Source organism: Onychomys torridus, chromosome 12 (genome assembly GCF_903995425.1).
Source record: "Onychomys torridus chromosome 12, mOncTor1.1, whole genome shotgun sequence".
Lineage (NCBI taxonomy): Eukaryota > Metazoa > Chordata > Mammalia > Rodentia > Cricetidae > Onychomys > Onychomys torridus.
The window spans coordinates 71,130,803-71,156,595 of record NC_050454.1 but is presented as its reverse complement, the minus strand read 5'-3'; the positions used below and the strand labels follow the sequence as shown (position 1 = coordinate 71,156,595).

The following is a 25,793-nucleotide window of genomic DNA, read 5'->3' as shown; positions in this document are numbered from 1 at the left end:
GAACTGGGGTTTGACTCAGCAGAGGGTACGGCCACCTGAGGGCCCCCGTGGAGAAGCACCCAGCCCCTCAGCGGTGAGCTCCTTGTTGCCAGCCGGAAGCTGAGGCTGGGTAAGAATCAGCAGCAGGGACAGATAAACCACCAGAGCTTTTGATTAAATGTGTTTGCTCATCGGGAAGGAACGGCCTCCATCTTTGAGGCAGTCAACTCTAGTGTCCAGTCTTTTCGTTCTGAAGGTGAGGAAGGACATCTGGATGGAGGGATTCTACTCAACATCTGGGAGGTAAATTAGCCAGACTCAGGCTGCAGACTGCTCTGGTCTAGGCCTGTTCAACTCACTGAGGCACACACGCTTGATCTCAGTTCCCACTGCTGTCCCGAGTTGGTGGCTAATTTTCTGAGTCAACTCTGAGAGTGTTTTAGATGCAATTAAAAGTTAAATCCCTGGATTTAGAGGTCAATGGCACACGCTGCTTGTGCACAGGACCCAGGTTCCGTCCCCAGTTCCCCACAAGATAGCTGATGACTGCACTGGGGGTCAGATGCCCTCTCCCGGCCTTCCTGGTCACCAGGTACCCATGCAGTGCATACACACACGTTCAGGCAAAACACTCATACACATCAAATATTCTTAAAAAGTTTAATTTCTCAAGTCTGAGCGTAGCGAGAGGTCCCGAAGAGCATCGCATCTGGCTTGAATTCTCAAGTGTTAGCATCTGGGCTTTGAACTACCATTTCTGATTGTTACTTTTTGTTGGTTTGAAGTGTTGATTTTTTTTTTTTTTTTTTTTTTTTGGACAAGGTTTCTCTGTGCTAACAGCGCTGCCTGTCCTGGATCTCACTTTGTAGACCAGGCTGGCCTTGAACTCACAGAGATCTACCTGCCTCTTTCTCTTGAGTCCTAGGATTAAAGGTGTGCAGCTTTGAAGTGTTTGATTCTTATCTGGGTTCTTCCTAAAGGACTCAGAGCCTTTTCAAAACTTAGTTATGGGAGGACTTGGAAAAGCAAGATGCCTCACTGCTGAGAATTGTTAGGGCATCTGGCGCCTTCACACAGCCTCAGAGGTTTTGATCTGGGGAAACTGAGTTGCTAAGAGGTATAAACAGCATGTAACAATAAAAGAAGTTTTTCAAAGTAACTGTCAGTCCACCAGCTGATTCCCCTGCTAAACCTAAACTTCGCCTTGGAGTGACCCTTATTCCCTCACGGACCCACACAAACCAGAACGCGGACACTGAGTAAGCAGCCTGTCTTCCCCAGAGCAGTGGAACTACACCAACACCTGAGGCTGAACTCCCCCTCTAGGCACGAGAGGAGCCTGCAGCAGCAGGCCTGCTTCCTGCCATCCTCCCCAGTCCACGGCCACCCTCCCAGGTCCATGTGACCCTCCCCGGTCCACAGCCACCCTCCCTGGTCCACGTGACCCTCCCTGGTCCATGGCCACCATCCCTGGTCCATGGCCACCCTCCCTGGTCCATGTGCACCCTTCCCACCAGCTCTGTTCTCTGGAGATCCGGGAGTGTCTGGGCAGCTACATCTGCACGTCTGTTACGGGTTTCCTGAGGTCAAGTCCCACCTGCCTTTCTGAAGTGTATCCTCCAGCTCCCCAGAGGGTAGCCCTCAACGCTGGCTGCCCTGGAGCCTCTGGGGGTGAGTGCTAACTGTTCCTGGCTCACCCACAGAGGCTGACTCTAATGACCAAACCACACGGGGGTTGATTTTATCCTGCTTTCTGAGCAAAGCAGGCTGGGATCCAATGGTGATGACACTACTCTAGGGTGGATAGGCAGGGGTGGGGTGGGGTGGGAAATAAGAGAGAAGAGGGGAATTTCTAGGGAAGGGGAGACCAGGGAAGGGGCGCTGCCAGGACCTTCCTCTTCTCCTCTCCTCCAAATTCATGTCTTCCCCAAGGTCTGACTTGACCAGAGGCCGAGTTACCTAGAGCAAATCCCACTTGAGATGCCTTTTGAGGACAACATCTGAGGACACCAAGTCAGTTGAGTATTCAGAAATAAGTTCCCCTGGGTGATCAGTGCTAAGTACTCCTTACCACATCTTTACAGACTCTTCAGAGCCCAGGTTCTGCTGGTGAGCACGGTACATTCCATGCAGGACATGAGAGGCCACACTGAAGAGATCGCCTCCTCAACCACCACTCAGGCTGCTGAGAGGGCTCAGCAGATAAAGGAGCCTGCTGCCAGGCCTGGAGACCCGAGTTCAGTTCTCAGGACCCACTGTCAAAAGAAGAGACCCGGCCCCAGATTGTTCTCTGACCTGGGCATGTGCACAGGGATCATACGTGCACACACATGCACACACGCACAAACAAAGCAGAGGAAGCACAAATGAACCAATGAGCACTCACACATTTCACTTTTTCACTCATAATTCTCTTGCATGTGTGTCCAGCTCTGGCCACCAGGCCTTAAGCTGACAAGGCCAGGCCGGACAGCCCTCAAGGCCTCCGAGCAGATTCAGTGAGCGAGTGACCTCCAGTGGCCACTGGGAGCACTGCACGCTTCCACTGGAATTTCTCATTTGTGGTCCAGGTGGCCAGCCCTTCCTGTCTCTTCTCCTCTACAAATGTGCAAAGTCCCTCAAGTGAAGGGACCCAGGTGCAGATCACATTTCCTAGTCTCAGAAACTCATCAAAGAGGCGTCAGCCACATGGCGGCGCACGCCTTTAATCCCTGCACTCGGGAGGCAGAGGAAGGCAGATCTCTGAGTTCAAGGCTAGCCTGGTCTACAGAGTGAGTTCCAGGACAGCCAGGGCTGTACCCTCTCAAAAAACAAAACAAAACAAACAAAAAAGAGAGGTACTGGCCTCACTCCACAGAGTCCCCATAGAAAGGGACGACAGAAGAAAGGTACACAGGCTGCTGGAGCAAAGTCGGCACACACATTTCTCTATGGGAATCAATTCACGGGTATTTATTCCGCTCCAATATCACTGTAACCAGCCTCAGCTCTTGGGCCTTGTGCACACACGGGTGCCAGGCCCCGGCAGGCCTCAAGAAGACTTGGGAGCCTCATCAGGACCCAGGGTTTGGGCACCTCCTTCATGTTCCTGAAGTCTGGGCCTTTTCACTTCAGGAGGCTCGTCCTGGGGCTCTCCAGGCATCTCTGAAAAGTTAACAGACATAAGGTTAGCAAGCAGTGAGGGCCAGTCAGGTCAGGTAACAGGAAATACAGAGTCAAGATGAAGGGTGAATGGCCTGCGAGATCCAGTACCACAAGGAACAGAGCTACACCAAGGTGACTGCGTGTCAAGACAGCACACATCTGCAACAGGATGTGACAGTGCAGTTAAAACTGCAGATGTAAAAGGTGGCAATCAGGTGGGGACTGGAGAGGTGGCTCAGCAGTTAAGAGCATTGAGTGTTAGTATCCGAGTTCAATTCCCAGCACCCACATGGCAGTTCATAACTGTCCGTAATTCCAGTCCGAGGGGATCTGACGCCCCTATACATTCCTGCAGACAAAACCCAAAGTACATTAAATAAATAAATAAATAAATAAACAAACAAACAAACAAACAAACAAACAAATAAATCCTTAAAAAGAAAAGGTGGCATGAGGACGTTATTAAGCCCCCTACAGTACTCTCATCTGCCCCAGATGTCAGCTGGCATGAAGTGGAGAGAACCATCCCCTAGAAGCCGCTACCATTCAGTGCAAGGATCACTTTACTCTGGTAAGGAAAACGCCACCACGTCCAAAGGATGGTCGCGACAGGACACTGGCCTTCTCAGAGCTTATCTTTATAAAGTCAGGTGTTAACCTCCAAAAGAACACATCCTATCGATGAAATGCCCGCCAAAGCCGGAACAACCCTCTTACCTGGCTCCATCTCTTCTGTGGAGGAGGGGGCAGTCTGGCTGGTGGGCAGTGGATTTGGCGCAGCGTCTGCTTTTAGCGGTGTTAAGTTTATTCTCCTTAATTAGAAAAAGTAAAGGGGGGGGGGCTGTTCCTTAGTGTCAGAGAAACTGTTTAGGTATAAAGCTAAGTTTCAAAACCATCGAAGAAAATACATAGATTTTCCCCCAGAGCACATCCAGCAGGGTCTTAAATGCTGTGACATGCTGCCATGCCCAGTGTGGACAGTGTTCTCGTGGGAGGCTCTGCCACCACAGTGCATACTCAACCGTCACCATAACCAATCACCCAAGTTCCAAAAGCTGAGCTCTGCTGGTAGGAGTCTAGCTCACACCTTGCAGAATGTGAACCCAAAACACACATGATCCTTTTTTAAATTTGGAGTTTTGCTTCCCAATAACTAGTGTTTTCTTTTTAAAGTTAAAACTGCAGGGAACTTGGTAAATGGATCAGAAGACATCAAGAGAAGCAATTTAACACCAAAAATATCTCAAAGAATGCCTTCCCATACCTAAAAGAATCAGAGTATTAAAAACACATTTTGTGCCCTATGGTGGCGGCAGTGTATACCTTTAATCCCAGCACTCAGGGAGGCAGAGGCAGGCAGATCACTGAGTTCGAGGCCAGCCTGGTCTACACAGCAAGTTCCAGGACAGCTAGGGATACATGGTAAAATCATGTTTCAAAACACCGAGAAGAAAAAAAAAAATCCCCCACATTGTGGGGTTGGAGACGGTTTAGCGATGAGGCGTGTTTGCTGCTCTGCCAGAGGACCCACATACAGTTCCCAGGACTGTCGAGGATGTCTAGAGGACCTGACACCGTTTTCTAGCCTCCAAGGGCACCTGTGTGCACACGAGTATGTGCACTCATGCGCACGTGCACCGTTTTTTAAAATGCATTCTTACTCTATACAAAATAGATTTCAAAAGAGCCAAACATTATATTTGAGTTGTATTATGAATTCACTAATAGTCAGAGAAACACAGCAAGAGACTGGGAGGCAAGGAGTGGGAATCCAACCTAGCAGCCCACACCTCACTGAGTCCTCCTAGAGGATGAGAAGGAAGAGAGACGGGCGGAGTGGGCAGTGAAGTGTCAGGGGATAACTGGGCATCAGAGATGGAGAAGGAAAACCGAGGCTGGCACCTCCTAGTGCAGAAGGATGTGGGCAGCAGCTGTCTGCAGCAGGAAATGCTGGCACAAATGCATGCTAGCAGATGGCTGTGGCCAGGACATCACCTGGGAGGCCCCAGCCCCCCGACGCCCACAGCCAAGCAGCTCAGGCAGATGCGCACACAGGAGTTCTACTCAGCCCTGACGGAGGAGGGAACCCCCATTTGTGTCAGTGGCTAAGCCTGGAGGACTTGCTGAGTACAAGACCAGGATCTCCCCCAGATGAGGGATCAGAAGGGTTGCGCTCATGGATTTTTCTTGGGGGTAGGGATGGGGGACTGAGACAGGGTCTCGTATGTACTCAAGCTGGTCTGGAACTTACTATGTGGTCCAGGATGCCCCAGACTCAGTCTTTCTGCCTCAGCCTCCCATGGACTGATCTCATATAGATAAACTGGAAGTATGATGGAGGCTGGGGAAGGAGAGGGATGAGGGAGGCTCAGCAGCCGGCAGTGTCACTGCTAGACAAAGAGTAAGTTTCGGTGGCCCAGCGCACAGCAGAGGGACACAGTTAATAATGCGGATGTGCTTAAGAGCAGAGTCTCAAAAGGCTACGTGCTTGCTTAGGGATGGAAATGCTAAATGGTCCAACTTGACCCATACACAACGTACACGCATACCAAAATATCATTGTGTGCTGGGTGTTGGTGGCTCACGCCTTAATCCCGGCACTCATAAGGCAGGGGCAGGCCTCTGAGTTTCAGGCCAGCCTGGTCTACAGAGCAAATTCCAGCACAGCCAGGGCTACGCAGAGAAACCCTGTCTGGAAAAAAAAAACAAACTCAACGTGTCTAATGCACTAATCAAAATTAAATCAGGAGCTGGGAATGTAGTTCACTTGGTAGGGTACTTGTCTAGCATGGACAGAGTCCCCAGCAGTACATAAGACTAGATGACCCCAGCACTCAGGGGACAGGGCAGGAGGATTGCAGAAAGTTCCAGGCCAGCCTGGGCTCCATGAGACCCTGCTTCCATTTTAAATAAATAAAGACTTGAAGTTTACAAGGAACGCACCTGTGATGGTGCGGACCTGCAAAGGCCCCAGTAGAAGGTCCCTGGGCTGTGGTGTTATGGGAGGGGGGTCCAAGGGACGCTGTTGGGTCACTGAGGGCGCCCTGGAAGGGGTACAGGGACACCGGTTCCTTCTTTCCTGCTCTATCCTCTTGGCCTCCATGAGGTGAGCAGCTCCCCCCGCAACACGTACCCCCCACCATCCCGTAGTGACGCGGCCCAGAACTAAGAGGCATTCACTGTGGACCGATTCCTCAGAGCCCGTGAGCCAATCAAGGCTTTCCTTCTCCTCAGTGACTGGTTCAGGCAGTTAGTGAGTGCCAGAGAGCTCCGCGATGCAGCACTCCGGTCATTTCCTACATGATGGGGTGCCTGGTGCCGCTGGCTGAGAAGAGGGCACTTCCTGTCCTTGTACGCTTATAACCTAAGCGGAAACAAACCCCTGCCAGAGAACACTACCGGGGCGGGGGTCACAAGACCAGGACGACAGAAGACGCATTCAAATGGGTCTCAGCAAGATTCTAGCGTCACCAGGAGTAGGTATCCAGGGCCTCCCCCAGGAAGCGGGCACGAAGATCTCAAAGGGCAGAGTGTGCTCTGGAAACATGACAGCAGAGTCAGGAGATAAGGCAAGAAGACAGAAGAAAAGACCCAGGACCCGCCGGCAGGGGAGGCAGGCCACCTGGCGCACATCACAGATGGTACCATGGGCAGAGGCTGGGCTTTACCCCTAGGTAGGACATACAGGTCCAGAAGGAGGGAAGTGGCCCCCTTCAGTATGTGCTGTGCTGGGGCTCATTTCCCAACGACAGTTTCCTTTTTTGTCAAATGCTCTTACCGGGGAGTGGTCTTGCCCCAGGACTGCAGCGTGTTCAGTGTGACCCTCCGGGGTTGGGGGGCTTTTGTGTTTTGACTAGCAGGCTGCAGGGTCTTCTCCTCAGAAGGTCGTGGCAAAGAGCTTTTGCCAGCCGGAGTGGCTGAGGGACTGTCCTTGATGGCAGACGGAGCTGGAGACTGTGTGGTTGGTGAGGGGGTGGTACAGGGGCTGCTGGGGTCTTGGATTCTGCCCGTGGGGGTTCCTTCGACTGATCTGGACCCTGGTGAAGATCCCTGGTGTGTCTGGCTCTTGGTTTTCTTTGCTGTATCAGGAGTTCTTATGCTCAAAACTGGCTTCTCCTTCAAAGGTATGCCAAGTTCACCCTTCTCGAAGGTCACAAACGAGCAATAACCATCCGTGGAGGAAATGGCCAGGAAGGTCCCATCACTGGACCTGTGTTCCCAGAACAAGGAAGAAGTCAGTTACTGACGTCTACAGATCATGCTCACACTTCCACGACCAGGTAGGAAACGGAAGTCGGAGCCGATCACAAGTTGTGTTTGTTTGAGGGACCACACAACAGACGGTTTGAACAATCTCTTCAGGCACGCAGCGTCCTTTCCCAATCCCACCTCCTCCCCGGAGCCACTGTGATCTATGTGAGGTATCTTTTCTTTTCTCAACATGAAGAATAAACTTAGGACGGGGAGACAGCTCAGTCAGTAAAGGCGCTTGCTGTTCAAGTGATGATGAGCTGCTCCTGGGAGCTACGTGAGGAGGCAGGAGAGAACCAACCCCACAGAGCTGACCTCTGACCTCCATATGTGAGCTGTGGCACACCCCCCACACACACACAAAATAAAAAAATCTTATATAAAGAAATTTAAAGCAAAACAAAGGTCCTACAGAGGTAGTTCGGTTGGTAGAGTTCTTGCCTAGTGTGTTTGAGGCCCTGGGTTCAGTACCAGGCATGAACTGGGCTTGTGGGTAAATGCCTCTCATCCCAGCCCAAGAGAAAGGGAAGCTGGAGGGTCAGGATTTCAAGGTCATCCTCAGGCACTGAATAGTTAGGCCACCCGAAGCTACATGGCACTGGGGGAGAGACAGGAAATAGAGATGAGCGGCCAGGCTCGCTGGGGTACAGAGAGAGCCCAAGGCAATGGAGTCTGCAGGGAGCTAAGGCATCCGAGGAAGGGCAGCGTCACGTGATACTGGCAGGTGCGGGCTCTGACCAGTAAGTCCCCAGGGCTTCCCCTCAGCTTACTGGGATTTGACTGACCCCACAGGGCTATGTGCACGGCATCAGAACTCACTGCTGGGAAGAGAGATGGCTCAACATGTCAGTGTCTGTGCGCAAGCCCGATGACCTCAGTCCAGATGCCTGGAACCGTGTGGAAGGAGAGAACAGACTCCTGCAAGCTGTTCTCTGATCAGATGCATGCTATGTTCATGTATGCGCATGCGTGCACACACACACATGCATATGCATACACACGCATACACACACACACACACACACACACACACACACACACGCATGCATACACACACACACACACACACACACACACACACACACACACCCCAGGAACAAAACAGAAACTGGTGAACAAAACCAAATTGGAGATCTGTGGAGACAAAACACTCCCTCACAGAGAAGCCCCACCTCCTCCACATCCTCTGTCTGTTAGCTACTCACCAGGAAATGTCACTCAGGGTGTGGTAATGGATGTTAGACACGTAGCCAAATGGGAAAGGCTGCTGAGTGTCATAGAGCAACACGGAGTCCTCGGAGGCCACCGCAAACACCATCCGGTAGGGCAGGCTCACCAGCTCGGGGCTGGGCTCCTCTGAGGCTTTCTCTGTAGGGAGAGGACAAGCTGACTGAGGTGCAGAAATGGAGTTCCCAAAGGAGAGTGAGTCCCCCCAAGATTCTGCCATGTCACTAGGAGCTAGTTTACTATAAGCTGTACAGGCGAGTTCAGTCCCTGGGCTGGCAAGACGGATCAGTGGGTAAAGGCAGCTGCTACCAGGCCCGCCAATGTGAGTGTGATCCCCAGGACCCACATGAAGGAAGGAGAGAGCTGACTCCTTCAAGTTGTCCTCTGACCTGCACACACACAGTGAGGCACACAACCCTCAACAACACACCTGCACATAATAATAAAATAAATTTCAATAAAAAAATTCAGGCCAGGTGTTGGTCCTGAACACCTTTAATCCCAGCACTTGGGAGGCAGAGGCAGGCGGAGCTCTGTGAGTTCCAGGCCAGCCTGGTCTACAGAGCAAGTTCCAGGACAGCCAGGGCTGTTATACAGAGAAACTGTCTCAACAAACAAAACCAAACAAAAAGAGAATTCAGCTCCTTCCATTTATGTGAGAAAGAATAAGAGGCCCAATCAGGAACCAAGGGTTTCTGATTGTTGAGAACCTTCTAAGAAGTGCAGCTTTCTGTTAGGAGAACGGTTTCTTTCATTTAGAGAGTTTATAGAGTTCATGAATTGTTTCCTTTAGCAAGTGATTGTTTGTCTCTTTGGGGGGAGGGTGTGACAGGAGTGTGTTCGTGTGTGCACGTGAGCACAAGCCTCACTCTCTAGCCCAGGCTGACCTATAACCCCCATACAGGCCAAGCAAACTTCAAACTCATGGCAGGACTCTGGGCCTGCCTCCCAGTGCTGAGATAACAGGTGTGAATAACCATGCCTGCTCAAGTCATGTTTTAAAGCTCTATGCAGTTAGCAATGTCATTTACATTAAGGTAAAAAAGTTTAAAGTTGGGCTGGAGAGATGGCTCAGAGGTTAAGAGCACTGCCTGCTCATCCAGAGGTCCTGAGTTCAATTCCCAGCAACCACATGGTGGCTCACAACCATCTGTAATGAGATCTGGCGCCCTCTTCTGGTGAACTGGAATATATGCAGATAGAACACTGTACACATAATAAATAAATCTTAAGAAAACAGGGACCAGAATACTTTCCCCACTCTACTAGACTAAGACACTGGCCAGCAGGTGGTGAGGGACAGTGACCCCAAGAGTGAGCAAGTACACAGAGTCCACAGTCACCTCCAATGGCTGCAGGGCAAGCCCAGGGAAGGCACAGACCCCAGGCCCGGCTTCGGAGATTCTCAGCTGAAAGCCTGGACCTCAGAGCTCAGGAAGACCAAGACAGCTGGAAAGCTCCAGGCTACAAGTGAGTTGTCAGCTCAGTGCGGACTGGAGCAGGCCAGCGGAGACACTTCTTGAGACTGAGGAAGAGCCTCGGCGGTGTGTGCTTCACACAGGCCCAGGAGAACCTCACAGTCACTGGGCATCAGTTAGTGTGCAAAAGGCTTTGCCTTAGGGTGCAGAGTGTGTTGTGAACCAAATGCTGCCTGGTCCTATTTAAGAACCTTAAAAGCAACAGCCCAAAGGATCAAAATGTTTCTAAGCAATATTAACTTCATCCCTGAACAAACTTCAATACTTTAATACTCTGGGACACCTAAAACTGGGTGTGGTGGTGCATGTGAGACCCCAGTGTCCAGGGCTATGAGTCTGAAACCAACCTGGACTACACAAGATCCAAAACAACAAAAAGCCTAGTAGAAAAACAAAATGAAACTAGTTCATACTAATGTATTTTTTAACGTTGCTGTAGACAAGAAGGCGTACTCTTGACAATGAGAATAAAGGCACACTATGCATTATGGGACACTACACAGGAATATGCGTATGTCCAAAAGGTTATGGGAAGGACTCTTGATGTCTTCACAGCAAATGTCAACATCAATGAGACACATCCTGATTTCAACATTACATTGTACACACACTGAAACATCATAGGGTGCCCACATAAATACACCATTTTTACATGTAAAAGGAACAAAATTAAAAATCTGACCAAATCCGCACAGCTTTCTCCACAAGACAGCCACCGAGTCCCCACCCCAGGGAAAGCACACACCCCACACACTGTGGTTCTGATGTACCTGTTTCCGCCACTGGCCTCAGTTCGAAGTAGACAGGACAGCAGCGGACAGCGAGCGTTGCTTTCCCAGGGCACGGAAGGTGGGCAATGGGCCTGCAAGGTGGACCACAGGTTAGCAATGGGCACCGCTGCTCGGCAAGGCAAAACCGAGACAGTTCCTCAGCCGCGTACCTTTTCAGATGTTTTCTGGAGAACACATACGTTGTGTTTGTCACATTTTCACCAGATTCCATACATCCAGCTGGGGAGCAGGGGGAGGGAAGAGTCATGGTTACACTGTTTCCCAGCAAAAGATCCCAAGCCTTCCCACCTGGCTTGCAAAATATTCTTCCCCTCCAGTGGCAAACTGACAATGTTTCTGTGACAGAAACACACACAAATGTTCCCTTTGTCTGGTCCCACTCAGCTCCAGTTCCACTTGCCTGTCACCTCCACCTGAGGGAGGAAGCCCAGGGCAGGAAGACCGTGGAGTCAGGAGCGTTCACTTGTAAACCCTGTGCTTGAGAACAGAGGCAGGGCCAGCAGGAAAGAGTCCACCAACGCTGCCCATCGGACTCTAACCTATGAGACCCACCGAATCCATCCTCCTCCTCCTGGCCAACCATCCCCCCAACACCAGCAGCCTCTAGAGAAACAAGCACCACCTACACCAGTTGGAAGAGCAGACCCACTCTGCTGACCAATCCCCCTACCCCAGCTTCCTCCCCGTGAACAGCCCTCTCCAGCAACATCAGCAGACTATAGGCACAGGCAGCACCCACACCAGCTGGAAGAACAGGCCCCAGAGGCACAGATAAAGCCCATATCAGCCAGAAGAACTGGACGATATGCGGGATCTATACACCCAAACCCCACAAACCTCACCAGAGACAGCCCTACTGGACCTGACAACCGCCAATCACCAGAACCCTTGGCCATTCACGCCAAAAGATAATAAAGGAAATAGACCAAAAAGGAACAAGAGACCCAACCAACAAAGACATCACAAGAACCAACACCTGTACCTGTAACTATCCCAAACCCAGACGGGTAAACCGCAGTGTAAGAATACATTTAAATCAACATAAAGAGCAATGTGGAAGCTGGGCAGTGGTGGCACACACCTTTAATCCCAGCACTCGGGAGGCAGAGTCAGGCGGATCTCTGTGAGTTCGAGGCCAGTCTGGTCTACAGAGCAAGTTCCAGGACAAGCACCAAAACTACACAGAGAAACCCTGTCTTGAAAAAAAAAAAAAAAAAAAACAGAGAGAGAGAGAGAGAGAGAGCGCGCAATGTGGCACCATCAGAAACTAGTGGTTCTACAACAGCAAGACCCGAATATCCCAACGTGGATGAGGCAGAAGAAAACAATCTTAAAAGTAACTTTATGAAGATGACAGAGGCCCTTAAAGAGGACATGAAAAATTCCCTTGAAGAAATTGAGGAAAAGACAAACAAAAGATTGGAAGAAATCAATAAATCCCTTAAAGAAAGCCAAGAGGGCAGAGACAGACCCAGCTGCCGGCACCCCACCTCAGAGCTCCTAGGTCTGTTCCCGGAATTCAGACCTTGGCCGTCCATCTCTCCAAGCCAACCCTTGGGTTGTCTGGAGACCTAGCCCATGCTGCAACCTGCAGCCTCTTGCAGAGCCTGACTGTCACGTGGTATCAAACGTATAAGCATACTATACGACATGTAACCGACCATTCCAGAACTACAAGGGACGCGTTACTCTTGCTTTTGCGCTTCGCTAGTCCCTGTCCACCTCTCCTCACTACCCCACTGTGACAAACCAATGCTGGTTCTGTCTCCCTGGGCACATCCAACAGCTCACCACAGCTCAGGCACACACACTCCCACAGGATGGTCTTTTCACTCTATCTGTTGTAAGAAGCAGAGATTTACACTGCTTGTTCCTGTCAACAACTCATTAAGTCGACACACAGGGCACTGAGGCCTTTTTTGGTCATGCTTCAATACTTACTGGTAGAAAACTACCATCTTCTGTTGAGAGGTACTGATTTGGGGGCTTTAGATATTTTGGCATCCCAGGTTAGTCTAGAACTCACTACACAGCCAAGGATGACCCTGAACTCCTGGTTCTCCTACCTCCACCTCCCAACACTAAGTGATGAATTACAGCCAAGTGCCACCACATGGAGCTGACATACATGCCTAGAGATTCCTATGCCCTTTCCTTGCTGAGGAACTGTGTCTCAGATGTAAAACAGGGATTGGATGGCATTAACTGTTACCAGGCTGCATTTGAAACACACTAACGAGCCCCATTCCCAGCATACCCACATCCTGCACGGCAGTAACGGGAACTGTTACTTTCTTCAATCTGAAGAGAGTAGCAACGTCTACGCTGTCACCACAGTTCAGTTCTGCCTTTGCCTGTTTCTGGGAGTCAGAACCCGTTCTTGGAGGCAACTGGACCCTTCCTTCATCACTCTATCTACCTATTTACGGTGCTAAGGACTGCCCTCAGAGCCTCACACACGTTAGACCAGCACTTAACCAATGAGTTACAGCCAGTCCTCAGTTTTCCTTAGGGCTGTCTCCGTTTGTGTTTTGTTTTCTTGCCAACTGAGAGGGCTGCTGCATAGGATACATTGTATCAAAAGCATCAGAGGCCACTTCTATCGTGTGTCACTGACATGGCCGGTTACACAGTTACCATATGAAAGCTAAACCTTCAGAGCCAGGCCTGGCGGTGCACACCGATAACCCCAGCAATCAGGAAACAGATGGGGGGGGGGGGTCAGAAATTAAGATCATCCTCAGCTACATAACAAGTCCAGGGCTAACCTGAGCTACACAAGACCATGACACAAGACAAAACAAAACAAGTTCTGGGATACAGATGTAGCTCAGTTGGTAGAATGCTTGCCTAGTATGCTTGAGGTCCTGGGTTCAAGTCCCAGTACTGTTTAAACCATGCGTGTTGGTGCATGCCTGTCATCCCAGCTGCCCGGGGTGGAGAAAGGGAGGTGGAGTTCTAGGTTACCCCTAGATACACAGTGAATTCCAGGTCTGCCTGGGATGTGTGGAACAAACAAACAAAAATTAGGACAGACAGATGGGAATGTGTAAGAGCTAAAACTCTTCTAAGTAAAATTCATCTTAAGAGGAAACACCGCTCCAAGCCTCTCAACTCCCAAACTTTTGTGAACATCAAAACCATGACAACATGCAAGGGCCAGGGTGGCAGGGTCTGAAGTCCCGAAGGACACTGTGCAGACAGTCCGCTCTGCTCACGCTTGCCAGAGCTGAAGTGTCGCAGTGGGAACACAGACGTCCCCATGCTGCCATCACGTGTTGTCAGACACACCTGGAGTGAGAAGCAAAGATCCGTCTGGAGTAAAACTGAGTCTGCGGAAGAATGACTTCATGCTGTCGTCATGAAACATGCGGAAGCTTCTTGCCTGTGGCACACAGAGCCTGAAGTCATTCCAAAACATCTCACGCTCCACAAGGGCTCACCACCTAGAGCTAGCATGCTGAGAACTGAGGTACACCAGTCAGGAATGACTACCCAGAAACACAGAATTAAATCATCCATGAGAACTGGTCGGCCAAGGAGACAGTCCAAGAGGAAGCCTCATTAGCTGGTTCACAGGTCCGCAAGGGTTAGGAGTCCCCAGACCTCAAAGTATGGTTGAAAGGGAATGGTGAAATATTCTATGCTGGGCTGGCAAAATGGCTTGGGGTAAAAGGTACTTGCTGCCAAGCCTGTTGACCAGAGTTCCATCCCCAGGATCCACACAGTGGACTCAGAGAACTGACTTCTGACCTTCCTAAGCCCACTGGGACATGTGCCCACACACAGATGAAATTATAATAAAAGTACTTCCTACCTCTCCTTCAGGCCCTAGTCCAGATAGCATCTTTGAAACGTTGAAGGCCACCCGTTTCTTCTGAGTGCTATAGACTCGCAGCACCCTGAAGAAAGAGAAGTCTGAGTCGACTGGACACAGGAACTGGATCTCTAACAACTTACTGCCCGTCCGTGCCTGCCACACAGCTTCCGCTGAACCGTCATGGACAACTAGACTTCACTGAGGGATTCGGAAGGAAGCACGTAAGTATGCCACCGTGGGGAAATGGGACACACGTTTATTTTCACTTCGTTTCCCTTACTTATCTCTCACTGAATGAACAGTGCTGCTCCCCACATGAGGAAGGTGAAGCCGCAGTTCTGAACCACGATGTCTCGCCCAATGTCAGCACATGTGACTAGAGTGAGGTCTGTTCTTCGTGGACAGTCTGTCTGCAGAGATTTCTAGCGTAAGGAGTACCAGACATGTGATTCCAGCACATGGACAGCTGAGGCAGGAGGCTCACCATGAACTCAAAGCCAGCCTGGGCTACAGAGGGAGACACTGGAAGCTGAGGCGGGAGGGTCAGAAAGACATGGTTGTGCTCCTCTCGCCCTCTAAAAGAGCAAGGATGGAAAACGCCAGTGAATGAATCTTGCTCCCAAGTTACATTGTTGCCACTAATCAAATTGTTCTCCCTCACCCACCTCAAGGAGACATCAGAAAATGAACGCATTCTGAACAGGAGTGTGGTAGTTTGAACGGAATTAGCCCCCATGATCTCACAGGGAGTGGCACTATTAGGAGGTGTGGCTTTGTTGGAGTGGGTGGGGCCTTTTGGAGGAAGTGTGTCACTTTGGAGGTGGGCTCTGAGGTTTCTTATGCTCAGCATACTGCCCAATGAGTCAGTTTAGTTCCTGTTGCCTGCAAGATGCAGGATACTCAGCTATCTCTAGCACCATGTCCGCCTGCATGCTGCCATGCTCCCTACATAATGAACTGAACCTCTGAAACTGTAAGCGAGCCACCACAAATAAGTTTCCTCTCTAAGAGTTGCCGTGGTCATGGTGTCTATTCCCAGCAATAGAAACCCTAACTAAGACAGGGAGCATCTACAATAAACAGACATATTGTCCTTATTTTCAGGGCCATATTAAACTCAGTGTTTAAATTAAAAGCAGCTGAGGACTGGGGCTGTAGCTCCATTGCCCAAATGCTTGCCCAGCATGCCTGATGCCTGTCTTCAGACCCCAGCACTGCATAGCCCTGGGCACTGTAGAGCAAGCTGAAATCCTAGCACTCAGGAGGGGGAACAAGAGGGTGTGAAGTTCCAAGACAGCCTTGGCTATGCAGAAAGTTTGAGGCCAGCCTGGGCTACATGAAACACTGCCTCAAAAAACAAACAAACAAAAATAAATAAATAAAGGGCTGGCGAGGTGGCACAGTGGTTAAGAACACTGGCTGCTCTTCCAGAGGACCCAGGTTCAATTCCCAGCAGCTACACAGTGGCTCACAGCCGTCTGTAACCCCAGTTCCAGAGAATTTGTCTCCTGTTTTCTGACCTCTGTGGGCACACATGCAGCCAAACATTCATACACATAAAAGTAAAACAAATAAATCTAAAAAAACAGTATATAAAAGCCACTATAGCAGTAAACATGATCAGCGTCAAGTGTGGGGTGCTTGCCTAGCATCAACAGGTTCTGTTTGATCCCCAGCACCTTACTAGATGTCTCCTTGAAATCAAGTGGGGTTCAGTTTAGTTGATGCTAAAACGTCCTTCCTAATGGGGTGGGGAGACGGCTCGGCGACTAAGAGCGTGCATGGCTCTTGTAAGGGACCCCAGTTTGTTCCCAGCACCGACAGTTCCCAACTGCTTGTAACTCCAGTTTCAGGATCCACTGCCATCCTCTGGCCTCCAAGAGCACCAGGCACACACATGGTGCACGGACACACATGCGGGCACACACACATGCGGGCACACACACAAGCTCCTTCTACATTAATTCCCCCAGCCAATAAAGATTCAACGCTGTCAGCTCTGCATAAGGCACCTGGCCTAATTGGTCTCTAATTCCTGTCTTGTCAGAAAAAGCAAAACAAAAACAAAAGCCCAAACCAGACTGTCAATCCCCTTAGTGAGGCCTTGATAAACTCTCTGCAAAACCTTTCCTGTTACTTACACACCTGTCACAACTCAGGGTCGCAACGTATTGGCCCAAAGGGTCCCAGGTAACTCCTTGTACGTAGCTTTTATGTTCGTTGAAAATGGAAATCTTCTGTCCTACAAAGAAGCACACAAAAGCATTACCAAGACGCCCAAGAAGTGCACTGCATGAACTAAGACTTCCACTCTACCACCCAGTTCCAGTCCTCTCTTCCACAGACAGTCCAGAGAGGCTGTGTTCCAAATCCTGTGTCAGGCTTGAGGGGCCCAAAGATCACGCCACACAGCCCCACCCTCCAATCACAGCAGTCAGAGTAAGGGAGCGGGCATCTACAGCAAGCGTAAGGCTATGTGGGTCAGTGTGAGAATCAAGAGACCTGAGTTCAGTCCTCTGGGCTGGGTAAGAGGGGACGGGGACAAGAGCATCCCTCACCCTGTCACAGCTGAACTGCTAATGGTGGAGAGAGGGGTCAGGAACAAGGGGAGGGGGAGAAGGAGCCACAGTACAGAGAGCTCTGTAGGTCAGGAACAAGCCGGGAGGACCCACAGCTGGAACTGACCTGTGTTTCCAAGAGGAAGCTGAAGCCAGATGTGCACACCAGTAACCACTTGGGAAAAGGAGGGTAGGGGGATCCAGGGTCCAAGGCTAGCCTTGGTTACAAAGAGTTTCAAGACACCCTGGGCTACCTGAGACCCTGCCTCGAAAAATTCAAACAAACAAACCAATAGACTGAAGTTTAGAAAATGGGACAGGAAGAGTCAAAAGCTAGGTCATATACATAGACGGGTGGAGGGGGCTGGAGCTGGGCAGGCTAGCATGGACACTCAGTGGGCAAGCCAGCAGCACAGAGCTTTACAGGATGAAAGGAAAACAGTGAGGACACTCAGTGGGCAAGCCAGCAGCACAGAGCTTTACAGGATGAAAGGAAAACAGTGATTAAGCTATAACTACTGACTAGCCCCCAAATTACTAGTATACTTCACTCAAACTATGCAATATTTAATAATTTAAGTTACTGTGGGAGTCCACAGAGGTTTCCTAGTGAGATCTGAGCTTGCTTTACCAGCAGGGCTGCCTAAGAGAACGACGGACCACGGGCCTGAGTACTTGGAAGGGTCTACGCTTGGCTGTATCGAGCAAGGGGGAGGTCTTTTGCTCCACCCCTGGGCATGGTGATAAAAAGCCCTTTGGAATAAAGTTCTGGGCGGTGGGTTCAGACCCAGGCCCTCCCGAGGCTGTCCTGGTTTCTGTCTTTCCTCTCGTTGTCTAGGTCTCTCTTTCTAAATATTTCCCACTTCTCCCTCCTCAAGAGTTCCCTGGGGTAAAAGTGGGAGCAGATCTGCCACCAGTTACCATTCAAAGGTTTTAGCCATTTGAAAGCAAACAAAAGAGCAAGCCCAAGGCCCTGGGTTCAATACATGAGAGGGGTGGGAAAGAAAACCTCCTCCAAAAAGTGGTCTACAGGTTGGGGATTTAGCTCAGTGGTAGAGCGCTGGGTTCGATCCTCAGCTCCAAAAAAAAAAAAGAGTGGTCTACCCTTCATTTCCCCAACTCCTTCAGCTCCTTCCCATCCTCTCATCCACCCCAACTTCCTCATTGCCATCTCACTTCCACACCCACCACCCACCAGCACCGCTAACCCAGTGCCTATGACCCACCCAGCACAGGGTCATGCTTCAGCCTAATTCATTCTCTCTCTCTCTCTCTCCCCCTCCCTCCCTCCCTCCCTCCCTCCCTCCCTCCCTCTGAGACAGGGTTTCTCTGTGTCGCCTAGGCTGTCCTGGAACTCACAGACTAGGCTGGCCTTGAACTCACAGAGATCCGCCCGCCTTGGCCTCTCAAAAGCCGGGATTAAAGGCTTGCGACAGCACCGCCTGGCTGCTTCAGCCTAATTCTAATTGTGCTGTCCTCCTTCCTCAATCGTAGGGATTGAAAAGAGCACTCAAGGGGGCCTGTGTAGATCGAAAGTCAAGAGAGGAACATGAGGACAGGCCTGCCAAGTGCAAGGGTTTGAAAAACAGGCCTGAGGCCAGGGCTGGGAAAGAGAGATGGGACACAACACAGATGCCAGCTGGGGTTTGTCCCCAAGGGTGAAAGGGGAGTAAGGGGGTCAGAGGGACAGGCTCTGATGATTTAGGATCATACTGGGGACAAGCTAGACAGAGGACAGCAGGCCAGAGGGAGCATGGTTGTTCAGTAACACTGGCCCCAGTTGGTGGAACTGTTTGGGAAGGATTAGGAGGTGTGGCCTTGTTGGAGGAGACGTGTCACTGGGGCTGGATTTTAAGGCTTTAAACGGCTGTGCCATTTCCAGCTAGCTCGACCTTCCCTCTCTGCTTCACGGCTGTGGAGTAAGATGTAAGCTCTCCAATGTGGCTCAAGTGCTGTGCCTGCCTGTCGCTGTACTTCCCGCCATGACGGACGTGGACTCTGACCCTCTGAAACCATGAACACCAAATTAAACACTTTCTTTTATAAGTCGTCTTGGTCTTGGTGTCTTATCCCAGCAACAGATAGGGGATAACAAACCAGAGGGAGAGAACTCTGGGACCTGGGGCGGGGGGAAGAGGGAGGTACCTCTCAAGTAATAGCTCTGGTAAACAGGATGCAAGAGAGGGACACATCATTGAGGTTGACACTGACAGAAGAAGTGATGGAGGTCTGGGATGAGGCCTTGCTTCCTGCCTCTACCAAAACTGCTCCCCGCTCAGCACCCCTAACCTAACATTTCCCACCTCCTCATAACAGCAAAGGTATACCAGTCGGTCTAGAGCTCAGCAGGTCGGAGCACTTCCTGCTCTTACACAGGACCCCAGGTCAGTGGTTCCTAGTACCCAGACTGGGAGCCTCACAACTGCCTACAACTCTATTTCCAGGGGATCAGCCAACCTAGCCTGGACTCCACAACACTGCACACATAGGCACATACACACATACACATAATTTTAATAAAATAAATATCTCACTCACCTTTGCTGACATCCCATATGATAACTGTGTTATCCACAGAAGCAGAGGCCATCAAGTTCCCATCAGTTGCCCAGCAAATGTCATACACATCTTCTAAGTGGCCCCTAAAGCCCAAAGACAGAAGAAACAACATTATTTCTACGGAAGAGAAAAGCTCTCAAAAAGTTCAAAGTCAGGGGCCATTCGTTCAAATGAGATTCTAGAAAGTCGGTGGGGATGGTCAGCCCTGGCTACAAACGTGTTTTCAAGGATAGCTGTATTTAAAATAAGTCAAAGGGCCTCAAAGGCCTATGTGGATAATCCCAGCACTGGGAACTTCGGTCAACAGGATGTAATTCAGCCTGGGTACACAGCTAGGCTGCCTAGCTCAAAAACACCAGTTGCGGGGTTGGGGATTTAGCTCAGTGGTAGAGCGCTTGCCTAGCAAGTGCAAGGCCCTGGGTTCAGTCCTCAGCTCTGGAAAAAAAAAAAAAAAAAAAGACAAAACAAAACAAAAAACACCAGTTGGTGGTGGTGGTGTTTTTTTTTTTTTAACCAAGGAAAATCTCATAATAGAAGGAAAAATCTATTTTTATCTGTTTTTAATCCTTTATTATCTTATGAAGTAGGCAAAAGTTTTAAGTTAGGCACATGAACATTTTTGTTTTGTTTTTTTGAGACAGGGCTTCTCTTGTGCAGCCCTGGCTGTCCCGAAACTCACTCTGTAAAACAGGCTGGCCTTGAACTTAGAGATCTGCCTGCCTCTGCCTAAAGGTGTGTGCCACCACCATCCAGCAGGTACACAAAGGCTGTAAAGAAGAGTCACTCCAGCTGGAACTTAAGCACACTTGCTGCTCTTTCAGAGAAATCAAATTTGGTTCTCAGCACCAACGAGTACCATGGTATCCCCTGTAACTCCAGTTCCAAGGGACCCGACGTCCTCTTCTGACCTGTGCAGGTACCCACACACAATGGCATGCACTCTCACGCGTACACATAAATAATCATAAATTCTAAAAAGTAATAAAAAGAGATCTTTAATTTAAAAAAAAGGAAGGATAACTCCCACAGCCCCTCCCCTTACCTCAGGGTTTTTACCACAGTCCAGTGCTCCTTATTCAGCTGAGCCTCATCCTCATCCTGAAAGGCGGTCTGCTCTGGCTCCTTGCTATCATTCACCTTCCACAGCAGAATGACGGCGTCTGTGGAGTGAATCGCCACAGCATGAACAAGGCTTCCCACGCCATGCCTCCTCCATCTCTGGAGTTTTAGGGTGTCTGTAAGTTTTATGTTGCTCAGTGGACACTCCAGCCATGAAGTCATTCACTTCTAAGAATATGGACAGACTGCATGATGGTATGTATGTGCCTGTAATCCAGCCTTGGGGAGTCTAAGCCAGGAGGATCAGGCATTCAAGGCTAGCCTTGGCTACATGGTGAGTTTAAAGCTAGCCTGGGCTACAAGAGACCCTATCTTAGAAAAACACAAGAATTTGAACAGGATAAGTAAATTTGCCTTCGTCACTGAAGCAAAACAAAAACAAAACCAATTCATAATAGACCCGACTTAGGATCATCATACATATAGGCGTCCTGGGCCAGCTAAAGACCACTTCAAAGTAACCGACTGCATCGAGAAACCAGAGAAACACTTACAGACAGCTGATCAGAACGAGGAAAAGTAAGGGTTTGCAAACCACTGTGCTGCATACCCATCTCACAGGTTCCCTGTGAGGACTGGATGGGGCAATCCGCAGAAAGCCAACATGGTGGCTCGGACCCGGACACATCCCAAACCTTAGACAGACACCAGCAATGGTCTGAACCTGACTTTTCCCTGCTGACTATAGGCTCGCCATATAACCTACCATGTGATCCTTTCAGCATGTCCAGGAAGGCGATGGGATGAGTGAGCAGGAAATAAGAAACAAAAGCAGCTCACTCAGAGCCACCTGGAATCCCACCTCACAAGCTCATCATGGAGCCTGCTGGAGAGGAGGCAGGCCTGGGAAGATCAATACTCTCCATGAGGGCACTAGAGGGAGATTTTGGTCTTCAAGGCTAAGGGGCTTTGTAAAAGGGGAACTGTCCAGGGCCAGTTCAGAGGAGACAGCCTATAGTCTCCTCAATGCTGTTCCACGCACCACTTTCCTGTAAACGTGTATATGCATGTACACTGTATGCGTGTGCACAGACACACACCCACACATTCTGGGCGTCATGACACAGAATTCCATCATGACTCTTTTTCCAAACAAAAACCATGATTTGCTTTACCCTCTGTGTCCTCTAGAGTATTGAATATATGGTATAAAGATTACTCTTTCTGTGTCCTTTTTTCCATCATACCACAGTCAGACAGTACAAATCAATCTACCCCAAACAGGCACAAATTAGGGAAGATTATACAGAGGTGCAGGCCCACACCCAGCACCGTAGACAGGCTCAGCACCATCCCCGGGCCAATGACAGTGTCACTGCGTGTCAACTCTTCCTACCACACCCAACCAGCCTGCAGGGGACAAAGGCGGAAGGAGCTATTTTCAGACGTATCTTCTGAGTGTAATGCTGTGTCCTCCATCGTCAGGCGCTGATACAGTCCAAAAATGTTACTTATTAAATCATTTGAAAGGCATGCAGGGAGGGTCAATGACACCCGAAATGGAAGACACAACTATCTCAGGTCTCATTATTTGACTTTCTTTCCTTGACAGATATTTATCCCAGGCTGGCCCTTCAATTCTCAGTCACCCTGTCTCAGCCTCCAAGATGCTATGGTTGCAGGCCCACGTCACCTCCAGCTCAGAAGTCACTATTAAGTGTCAGGTGAAGGGCTATTAAGTACAGTACTTACCATCTCCTCCAGATGCTAAGATCTCCCCAGTGGGAGAAAAACGTACGACATTGACAGCTTTGGTGTGCCGAGCAAGATTGGAGAGAAATTCCACAATAGCCTTGCCATCTGGCCCCTTCTCCACCTTCCAGATCTGTTGACAGCAAAATATTCACAAGAGAAAGACACTAGCCACCTCCTCTTTCCCTCTCTCTAGACATCTATCTGTTTTCTGGTAGAAAATGCAATTTCCTTTGTGAAACTTGGCAAATTGAAGGAAGTGTTAGCAAAAATGTAAGCCAGCAGTCCCAGGCCCTGCGATCTTCCCTTCCAGTTCTTTCTAGAGGAAATGGGCACGGCACAGGAACTCCACTCAGTATTTTGACAATGTCTCACCTAGCCCAGGCAGGCCTCAAACTCACTATCGCTGAGGAGAATCTCCAACTTCGGATCCTCCATCCTGTACCTCACAGGTGCTGGGAGTTCATGCCAGCAACAGAGTTCATTATTCTAAGGGACTGGGAACCCACTTGTAACAAAGTAGAGAATGTTAATTAAGAAAGCCAATCTCGCCAGCACTCCTTGCTTATCCCAGACCTGAGAACTTAGCATTCTGGGCTAGGTGGCAAACCGACTTGAGGTGCTGGCTTCAGTTTCAAATAAAGGAATGAAACCCTGGACTCCACATAGGACTTCCCTGTATCCTCCCACCGGCCCATTTACCCTGACGGCGGTGTCCACGCCCGCGGAAGCCAGCCTGTGGATCCTCCAGGCGGCACCATGCTGGAAGTCCAGGCTGTACACTGGCTCCTTGTTGTGCCAGGCGATTTCACACGTGATCACTTTCATCCTCCCAAGTCCCCACCGGGCAAAGGGAGGCTGGAAACGTTAGCCGAGTTAAACAGCGACCCTGGAACAGCAAGGCGAACCAGGTAAACTGCACTGCAACGCAAGCTCCTACCGACGCGGGCATCTGCGAGCCTCAGCTAAAACGCTCACACCGGCACTGACTTCCACTACTTTACCGTTCCGGAAAAAGAAACCAAATACCCCAGATGGAGGCGAGGCGGGGGGTACAGCGCATCCCGCCGAGGTGGGGTCCAGGGACTGGTAACCGGGTACGGGCAGTCACCCTGGGCAGCGGCCTTCCGGGAGCGGGGCTGGTGGGGAGGGGCGCGGGTTCGGGCGGCACAGCGGGGCCTGGCGGGAGGCGCGCGGGTCCGGGTCCGTTCGGGACTGCGGCCTGGGACGGACCGGCCTCCGCCTGTGCCCGCGCCCGCACCGTGATCCCACCCCGCAGTCCCGGCGAGCAGCTGCAGCCCGACCCGGTTCAGAGGCACCGAAACCCGGGATCAGCAAGGAATTTACCTGCAGGGACGCGGTCCGCAAGGAGCCGCCACCACCCGCGGCTTCCCGCGCGCCGAAGACCACGCCTCCTAGAGGGCGGAGCTACGGACGCTCCTCCTCGAGTGGGCGGGGCTGTCTCCGAGCAAGGGCTCCTGCTGGGCGGGGGTCCTAGGGCGTCCCTCCCCCTCGTGGGCGGGGCTGTCGCGACACGGAGGTTTCCGGTGGGCGGGGCTCTGGACGCCCCTCCTTCCCGTGGGCGGAGCTGTCGAAGCCCGTGGCTCTTGCTGGGCGGGACCCGGAATTCTTTCCCCGCGCCTCCCGAGACCGGGCTGGACCTACTTTGGAGGTGCAAACTCTACATTTTCGCGGTGTTTTTCCAGGCGTCGCCGCCGCCTGCTCAGCCGACCCGGGGCTGCCCGCGGGGAATTTACAGTCTGGAAGAAAAGCCAGGCTAGCGACGCAGCCCAGCCTACAGTGGCCGGTTCCATCACCAGACCTGGACTGTGATCCCAGCACTCAGGGGGACCCTAAACTCAAGGTTATCCCCAGCTATATAGAGAGTTCCAGGCCAGCCCGGTCTACTTCAGACTAAACAAAAACAAAAGATAACACTTATTATAGGACAGATGGGAAACTGGGACTCATCCAATAGCACCAGATAACATCCACCCACGTATTTGAGAGCTGTCACTCCCCACCAAAGATCCCAGAGTGCCTCTGGGGTTCCAACTGTCAGTAAAATAGAAACTGTTTTCTGCCCTCTCCTAGTGATGTGAGCCTGGCATAGTTATGATATTAATCCAGCCCTCAAGAAGTAGAGGCAGAAAGAGGACCAGGAGTTCAAGGCCATGATGATTACATGCCAAGTTTGAGGCCAGCCTGGGCTACATGAATGTAGGAAATCAAGTTGTAACTCCCACTCCAATTATTTAATGGTTAATTCATCCTCTGTGGTCTTTCTTAATAATTTCACATACTTTTAAATAGCAAGACTCTTTGTCTCCTTTGGTCCTGACTTCTTATAGGCCAGCATATGAAAATTACATTTTTTATAAAGAATGAATTTCAAGAGCTGGAGAGATGACTCAGTGGTTATCTTCAAAGCACTTCTGCTTTGAGAGAGGGCCAGGGTTCAGTTCCCAGCACCCACATGGTGGCTCACAACTATCTTAAATTCCAGTTGCAGGTGATCCAACTCTCTTCTGACCTCCAAGGGCACCAGGCACATGCATGGTGCACATACATACATACAGACAAAACTCATACACATAAAATTTAGAAATCTAAAACGAATTAAATTATAATCGACCTCTGACAGAACAATATTTACATTTTCAGTTATTATTTATTCTAAGACAGGGTCTCTTGTATCCCCACAAACAGTATAGCTCTCAAACACATGATATAGCCAGAGAATGACCTTAAACATCTGATCCTCCTGCCTCTACCTCCAGAATGCTGGGGTTACAGGCCTGAACACTCACCATGGCTGGTTTATGCTGGGAATCAAACCTCGCCTTGTTACCTGAGCTGAACTACATCCCCAGCCCCAAGTTATACCTTTAACAGTAGAAATACAGAATAAGTTTTACAACAAAGCAAAACATACAAGATAGAAAGGACCAGCAGTAAAAACCCAACTGTCCACTCTTTATTTGTTTTTGTTTTGTTGTTTTTTGAGACAGGGTTTTTCTGTGTAGCTTTGGCTGTCCTGGAATTCACTCTGTAGACCAGGCTGGCCTCAAACTCACAGAGATCCACCTGCCTCTGCCTCCCGAGTGCTGGGATTAAAGGTGTGTGCCACCACCGCCCAGCCTTTAACTATCCATTCTTGATACAGCGTGTGGAA

General features: G+C 50.3%; 1 protein-coding gene across 3 annotated transcripts; it reads right to left on the bottom strand.

Annotated features, from left to right (window-relative positions):
• Positions 1-2,916: 2,916 nt before the first annotated feature.
• On the bottom strand, positions 2,917-24,026 carry Chaf1b (chromatin assembly factor 1 subunit B). Of its 3 annotated transcripts, XM_036203163.1 has the most exons (14): positions 23,966-24,026; positions 23,321-23,507; positions 22,619-22,751; positions 20,850-20,967; positions 19,787-19,890; positions 16,836-16,932; positions 14,688-14,772; positions 14,162-14,255; positions 11,020-11,089; positions 10,850-10,941; positions 8,580-8,742; positions 6,902-7,333; positions 3,841-3,935; positions 2,917-3,123 (listed from the first exon to the last, which is right to left on the bottom strand). In XM_036203163.1, the coding sequence occupies exons 2-14, from the start codon at positions 23,444-23,446 to the stop codon at positions 3,011-3,013; spliced, it is 1,722 nt and encodes a 573-aa protein (XP_036059056.1). In that variant the 5' UTR covers positions 23,447-23,507; positions 23,966-24,026; the 3' UTR covers positions 2,917-3,010. The 3 variants fall into 3 exon arrangements, with proteins under 3 accessions (XP_036059056.1, XP_036059058.1, XP_036059059.1); XM_036203165.1 differs by lacking the exon at positions 3,841-3,935 and having other exon boundaries at positions 3,025-3,123; XM_036203166.1 differs by lacking the exons at positions 2,917-3,123; positions 3,841-3,935 and adding an exon at positions 6,029-6,660.
• Positions 24,027-25,793: the final 1,767 nt, after the last annotated feature.